Source organism: Orbicella franksi, chromosome 15 (genome assembly GCF_964199315.1).
Source record: "Orbicella franksi chromosome 15, jaOrbFran1.1, whole genome shotgun sequence".
Classification (NCBI taxonomy): Eukaryota; Metazoa; Cnidaria; class Anthozoa; order Scleractinia; family Merulinidae; genus Orbicella; species Orbicella franksi.
This window is the reverse complement of record NC_138159.1, coordinates 2,030,721-2,038,057: the sequence shown is the minus strand read 5'-3', so window position 1 is coordinate 2,038,057 and position 7,337 is coordinate 2,030,721. Positions and strand designations below refer to the sequence as shown.

General features: G+C 42.0%; 2 protein-coding genes across 2 annotated transcripts; both read right to left on the bottom strand.

Annotated features, from left to right (window-relative positions):
• Nucleotides 1-838: 838 nt before the first annotated feature.
• On the bottom strand, nucleotides 839-2,126 carry LOC145469555 (piRNA biogenesis protein EXD1-like). The gene has a single exon (XM_081453306.1). The coding sequence runs from the start codon at nucleotides 1,903-1,905 to the stop codon at nucleotides 847-849; it is 1,059 nt and encodes a 352-aa protein (XP_081309432.1). The 5' UTR covers nucleotides 1,906-2,126; the 3' UTR covers nucleotides 839-846.
• A 166-nt stretch (nucleotides 2,127-2,292) lies between these two features.
• LOC145469552 (uncharacterized) lies at nucleotides 2,293-5,084 on the bottom strand. Its single transcript, XM_081453302.1, has one exon. The coding sequence runs from the start codon at nucleotides 4,440-4,442 to the stop codon at nucleotides 3,339-3,341; it is 1,104 nt and encodes a 367-aa protein (XP_081309428.1). The 5' UTR covers nucleotides 4,443-5,084; the 3' UTR covers nucleotides 2,293-3,338.
• Nucleotides 5,085-7,337: the final 2,253 nt, after the last annotated feature.

The following is a 7,337-nucleotide window of genomic DNA, read 5'->3' as shown; positions in this document are numbered from 1 at the left end:
TTAATTAAAGAGGGCCTCCCACAGGGAAACTATATTGTCATTCAGAGCTAAATTTATCTTGAGTAAGCGGGCCTCATATTTCAGCTGAACGCTAACCCTGAGAGCTAAATATTGAATTTCTTCAGCTCTTCAATTATATAAACAACAGCCTCCATTTGGCGCAAAAATATGCTAGGATATTTGTCTGCGGACATTATCTGTTCCAAGAAGCGAACAGTTTTCCGAGAGCATAGCTCGAGCAAAACTTTGAGCTTCGAGGAACAGATAATGTGCAAGGACAATTATCCTGGCATATTTTTGCCCCAAATGCAGGCTAATGTGTTTATTATTCTTCAAATATTTTTTGCAACGCGTGCAGTGTTTTAGTTGGGCAATATTTGGTCATGTGACGTGTTTAGACCAATCGCGTGCGAGCGAAAATATTTGATAGAACATGTATCTGTTTATGGGCTGATCAACACACCTGTAAAATAATATTGCCATTTCCTGTAAAGAAGTCCTCGCAGGGTTTGGACTGCTTGCTTGAACGGACTTCGGTGACAGCAATGAGTCATAATAGATGTAATAAGCTTGCATGAGTTTGGCTACTGATAACCAGGAAAAGACATAGCCCGCTTACGTTTCTCTTACCTATCAACACTTTTTCTCGACGGTAACACTTATTTTACCATTGTGGTAAAAAGTGGCAAAAACGTACGATTGACATGCCTTTAAGTTACATGTAAACTTATGTTTGTCTCGCTGTAGTCCTTCTTTACTGAAGTATCAAAGTCCTTTGGAATTAGTTTCCATGCCATATTGATAGGATTTTGTGTTGGCACGTAGCCTACATGAGATTTTACCACATTAATCTGAACAGTGGAAATCTAAAGTTAAGTCATCCAAGTGGAAATATTCTTCGCGGCCAGCCTGGCGTTGTCTCCACTGGTCTTCTCTGAGCTGGTGTACATCCTCCTGGCGCTTTATCTCCTTACACACCCTGCATTTCTGTTCTCTTTTTCTCAGCTGTGTTGCACTGAATTCTTTTCGTGGAAATCGCCGATGGCAGCGCGTACATTCAGTGTTAGCGGCAGGAAAATCTAGAGTTCCTTTATCAGGAATTATGTCAAGAGGTAGATACGCGTTCAATTCATAGTTGTCGAAAGACCGTTGTGTCTTGCCTCGATACAGATCAACATACTTCTCGGATGCAACTCGCAGACGAGCCTGTTCTCCACCATTGACATCCTTCATCTCGCTGTACAACCTGAACATCGCCACTGTATCCACAATACAGTACTGGATAAGATCATCCGTCAGGGGTCTCTTTGTCCACACTTCAACGTCTTCCTTTAACAGCTCCTTTCCCTTGTCGTTTATTTTGACTAACTTTTCATCCTGGAGGTACAACTCGATGCAACGACCAAAACCGTATATCTTCTCCACTTCATCTGTTCTCTGGCTGCGGCGGTTGCGACGACCACCACGTTTGTTCGTGGTGCAAAACCGCGGAGCATCAACTGTGGGATCGGCTGTGCGGTTTTCACGCCGATAGATGACTTCAAGCAGCTGAAGATCCAAGACTCCGCTTAGTTTGACCTTAAACTGATGCGAAAGCGCGTCGGAATCTTGTCGGCAATCAAAAGTCAACTTCGCGCGAGATTTGTCTGCAAGGATTTCGCCAAGTCCACTGCTGAATACGACTTGTCCTAATTTCAGCACATCGAATATGTAGACTTTCTCCTCAGTTGCTACTATGATGATGGTAAGCGCTCCCTCCCTGCTAAGGGAAGCCCCCTGACAATCGACGGCTAAAAGGGTGTTCTGTTCCGCTATTTTCCGTTTGAGCTCAGAGATAGCATCCTTTAGACCCGTTTCATCATCGACTAATCTGTAGTCATAATCATTTGCGTTTCTGCAAGCCATTTTGTTATGAATTCACAATTTCTTGACGTTAGCATTCCGTGAATTTCGCTAGCCACTTCCGCTTTCCCAGCTAACATACAGCGGGGCAACCTCGTTCCCAGGGTCTTCTCTCTTACTTTCTCGAGGGAGGAAGAGAGTGGACCCTGGGAACGAGGTTGACAGCGGGGAGGGGCTTAGACTCATTTATATGGTCTCGGTTACCTGACACAACCCTCCCCCCCGTTTACTAGTCTCCTTCGCAGCCGTTATTAGCGTCGTCACGCAACGGAAGGCGTGACGACCCTAATAACGGCTGCGAAGGAGACTAGCCGTTTACAAGAGGATCGCGAACCCGTCTCGGGGGGCGAGACAACTCGGGTGGGCGAGTTGCCTCGCCTCGGCCGAGACAACTTTTCTTCATATAAAGACCTTGGCTCCCCTAACCGAGACAATTCTCGGCAAACTCGAAGAAAGAGGGATATTTGCACATTTGATTATTCAATCAGGGTTATGAATAACCATGCGGGGTCAACCGTTTGACTCGGACTACAGTGACAACGTTTTCACATGTAAACACTCGATAAAGTTGCCTCAGGGGGAGGGTTGTCTCGGGTACCCGAGACCATATAACTGGGGCCTTAGGAGAATAAGGAGCCGAGTGTTTTCGTAGCCCCTCGAAACTTACTTTGTCTGTATAAACAAGTGATGGGTAAAACGCAGTTATTAGGAGGATAAATCACAGAAAATAATGCCAGGGATAAAACGTTCAACTCCCGTCAAGGGACGCGCTCCGCACTCCTTAGAGAAGCGGACAAGCCATTTCCAAATTGGTTTGCCTGTGTCAAATCGAGTCTCCGTGCGAAACCATTCATATGAAAATGTGTTACACCTACAGGTTTATTTTCACGCAAATCAAACTCATTTCTTACGACAGGTTTTGCACTAGGACTCGTTTTGAAACAGAGGCACAAGGTAACTCGAATCCCAACCGCAGCCATGTGCCTCAGACGTTGAATAAGATCAACTTGACTTGCGTTACTATTTCAACCGATAAACAATATATGAGAATACATCAGAAATTGTTCTAACTGCCACGTGAAGAAAAGATTTTAAATGGGAATGGCTTACCTCATGTTCCTCTTGCGTTAGGCGAGTTATACTTTCTGCTGTTTCTAAATGGCTATAAATGTAGTGAGCTTTCTTATGAGTTAGGTTACCGACATCTACAGTAAAATACATAACCTACCAACTCTCACCATATTAACAGCTGTTCTCGCAATCTTCGCAGAGATAATTTTATATTAAATGGTAAAACTATATGGTAACAAAAACATGATTCATACTCTTATGTTCATCTTACTTTTGTCTTCTAAATGGGAATTGCAATAACTAAAAACTCAAAAAGCCCTTTGGGATCACTTTGTAACTCATTAATGACCCTCTATGTTGCCAAGTTACCAGCGCCAAGAGTCCTCCCAAGGTTTCTCCCAGGGTTCATAGCCATAAACCCACGCGAAATCAGACATGCCTTCAGGAATATAAACACCATCCCCATCATCATCATCATCATCTCGGGAAGCACGTTCTCTGTTTCTTTGTACATCCTCCAGGCGCTTGACTTCCTTACACACCCTGCATTTCTGTTCTCCTTTCCCCAGCTGTGTTATGCTGAATTCCTCTCGGGGAAATCGTCGATGGCAGCGCGTACATTCAGTGTTAGCGTAAGAAAAATCTAGAGTTCCTTTATCAGGGATGATGTCAAGAGGAAGATACGCGTTTGTTTCATAGTCATCAAAGGACCTTTCTGTCTTTCCTCGATACAGATCAACATACTTCTCGGATGCAACTCGCAGACGAGCCTGTTCTCCACCATTGACATCTTTCATCTTGTTGTGCAACCTGAACATCGCCATGGTATCCACAATACAGTACTGGATAAGATCATCCGTCAGGGGTCTCTTTGTCCACACTTCGTTGTCTTCCTTTAACAGCTCTTTCCCTTTGTCCTTTATTTTGGTCAACTTTTCATCCTGGAGGTACAACTCGATGCAGCGACCAAAGCCATATACCTTCTCTACTTCATCTGTTCTCTGGCTGCGGCGGTTGCGACGACCACCACATTTGTTTGTGGTGGAAAACCGCGGAGCATCAACTGTGGAGCTGGCTGTGGGGTTTTCTCGGCGATAGATGACTTCAAGCAGCTGAAGATCCAAGACTCCGCTTAGTTTGACCTCAAACTGATGCCAAAGCGCGTCGGAATCTTGTCGGCAATCAAACGTCAACTTCTCACGAGATTTGTCTTCAAGAATTTCGCCAAGTCCACTGCTGAATACGAGTTGTCCTAACTTCAACACATCGAATATGTAGGCTTTCTCCTCAGTTGCTACTGTGATGATGGTAAGCGCTCCCTTCCTGCTCAGTGAATGTCCCTCACAATCGACGGCTAAAAGGGTGTTCCGTTCAGCTATTTTCCCTTTGAGTTCAGAGATCGCATCCTTAAGACCCGTTTCATCATTGACCAGTCTGTAATCATAGTCATTTGCGTTTTCGCAAGCCATTTTTGACCAAAAGTAAGTCTTCGTGTGCCAAAATTGAAGATTTTAGTCTTCGTTTCACATTTTGTTTACATTCAACATGAATTTAGCGAGTTCTAAGAATCCCACTATCCGCTTCCGCTTTCTACGAGATAACTAAACAGGTGGCAACCGTATAAATTAAAGGGAGGTCCCTTTAATTTATACGGTTACCAACTGTTTAGTCAGGTGTAGTTCAGTAATCACATGCTATAGTTAGTCGTGGCAGAATAACGGATGACCAAAATTCTCAGACGTTTTTAGTGGATTTTACCTACGCTGTCGACCGTTGAATTTAGCGTTGACCCGTACGAATTATTCTACGGTTGATGATTTTACGGCTATTTGCATGCAAAATTGGGTGACTTGCTTACGATTGGTTCATAAACGATGAAATACTGGGCCTGTGCCAAGAAGCGTGCGCAGGCGAATAAATACTACAGACATGCGCCGAACCGTGAATTTTGACCCTTGCGCTTGTGCTTGTGCTTGCGTGAAGGCCGTTTTCACAGTGAAATAAGAATTATTGTGATAAATTGATGATAACAATGTTTATAGAGGGCCACAAGTTCATTAGTTTTTTAACTATAAGTGTTACCCTCTTTAAATAAAGTTTGATTGATTGATTGATTGTGCTTGCGTTTGTGCTTGCGTCGCTAGTGAAAACCAGGCTTTAATGTACAGAAAAGAATGCCACCCATCACCCCTGCAAGAAGACAATTGTTCATTCTACCAGCCACATACAAACCAAAACGCTACAGTTTCAACCTGTAAATGTAAGCTGATGCGTCTTCTAAGTGGACAGCTTCTCTGGGCTTAAGGGTTTCCGTTTACGGGAAGTGTGACTGCTAGTTAGAGGCGAAATTCAGAGAAATGAGCTTGTAGGGATATCACCTGCTCTAAAGGGGGAAAGGACCTAAAATCTCTCAAATTCGTTAAAACTTTACAACAGTTCATTCTTTTTTAATTTCAGAATACACTTTACAGTAGTTTGACTATTTATGGTTACACCTAACAAGTAAAACGATAAATTTATAGGAGTTGATTTTTTGGGCATGACGGTGTTTGGATATCTGTTCTTAATTGGCATAGATTTTCACGACTTTAGTTCTCGATTTTCTCCTAAGTTTTAGTTTCGATTGAGAAGATATATCTCGAAGATCGTCAAAAATGCTCCGATGCGCGTTGTATTCTTAACCCTCTTCACGGCGTTTGGAAATGTGCTCAAACACGGTCTTTCGTGTTTGATATATTAATCACCTACTAAGACTGCTACGTGGCTAGTTAAAATATGTCTGGATTTATGAAAACGACGCTAATGATTGAAAATTTCACCGTACTGGCCAAGCGTTTCTCCAACGCCAGACGATAAGACAATTCAAAGGAATGTCAGTCTTTTATCCTCCACGTATTTTCTTAATTAATTTATCTTCCTTTTTGTATTCTTCTTCCTTATGTTTATCGCTTGGAGTGATTTTCAGGCCTTCAAGAGTCGTAAAATCGAACTATGTTGCTTACTTGATGCAAAAGAACAAACTTCTCCTTGACACCGTTTTCAAAACTCCAGTCATAAATACATAGATTAGTAATAATAACCATATATGCTCTGATCTAAATGTCCTACAAGGTTCGTATCCTACTCTTTGCATCTAATCCTTGTACATAACCCCAGGTAACACTGACAGGATTTCAGATAAAAAGGTTTGCAGCAGTTAGAGCAGTGTTTCCTGTGGTGTCATATGGTGGGGAGACCTGAGGAGAAAAATTGTACCACAATTAATATTTGAATACACAAGTCCCATCAGGCATTCTTGTGTGTTAAGTCTTATGGTGAAGTCTGCATTGGGCCAAAGTGATACTGCTGCAAATAATCTTGGTTTCCAAAGTGTTAGGCGACTAAAGGAATGTTTCTATTTCCCCCTGGATGTGAAACTAGTCCATCACAAAGTTACCCCTGTCATTAAATTTGCCAGTACCCACCCACAGTAACCACACCAAGAACACCGACCCTGGGCAGGGCTCAAATCCATAATATTCAAGCTATTATCCAGCACACTAACCATTGTTCACCATCTGACTCTCTCCACACACTGCAGGAATATGATTTTGGATAAATGGTCTCAATTTATGACGTTACATTACAGTGGAATCGTGATTTTTTAATCCTAAAACTGTTCAAACCACCCGATTATTTAAAGCAACTTTTGCTCCCTAAGCATATCCTTCTATAATGGTGCTATTTCAAATTGGATAAAAGTGAAGTGTCATTACCAATATAATGAAAAAGCATGCATTAGCTTGCATGCATTAGCTTGCATGCATGGTTATACACATGCTGCTTTCTGGAGGAACAATTGGAAAGCAACTTCCCACAATTTTTTTTGCAGGAATGTTCTGTTTTATAATATTACAAAATGTTAAATTAATATATCTGTTGTTTAGAAAATGATGAAGTAGGTATATAAATTATTAAACTTTGGCCTTGTGTTCGCCACATCAATTTTTTTGTTTGTTTATATTATTTAGAGGTAGCAAATGGTACGATAAAATCATGGGTCTTGGAAACTCATGATCTGATCTGGAAATTCTATTTGCCTTTGTATCGAGTCACAAAGTCTTGTTTTTGGTGTGTTTCTTTCTGTTTTAGAGCCAAAGGCCCAGTCCTCACTTGCAATGCAAACATAAACGTAAACATAAAAAGCTTATGCACTAGTGGGGACGGCCATGACATATGCATAGGCATACAAGCGTTCTTCTTATGCTTATTCTTTATGTTTAGTGAGGACATGGTTAACATAAGCATAAAGTGCTTGCTGATTGGCTGAAAGTGTTTTATGCTTATGCCAACATGTCCTCACTGGACACATTAGCCACATAAGC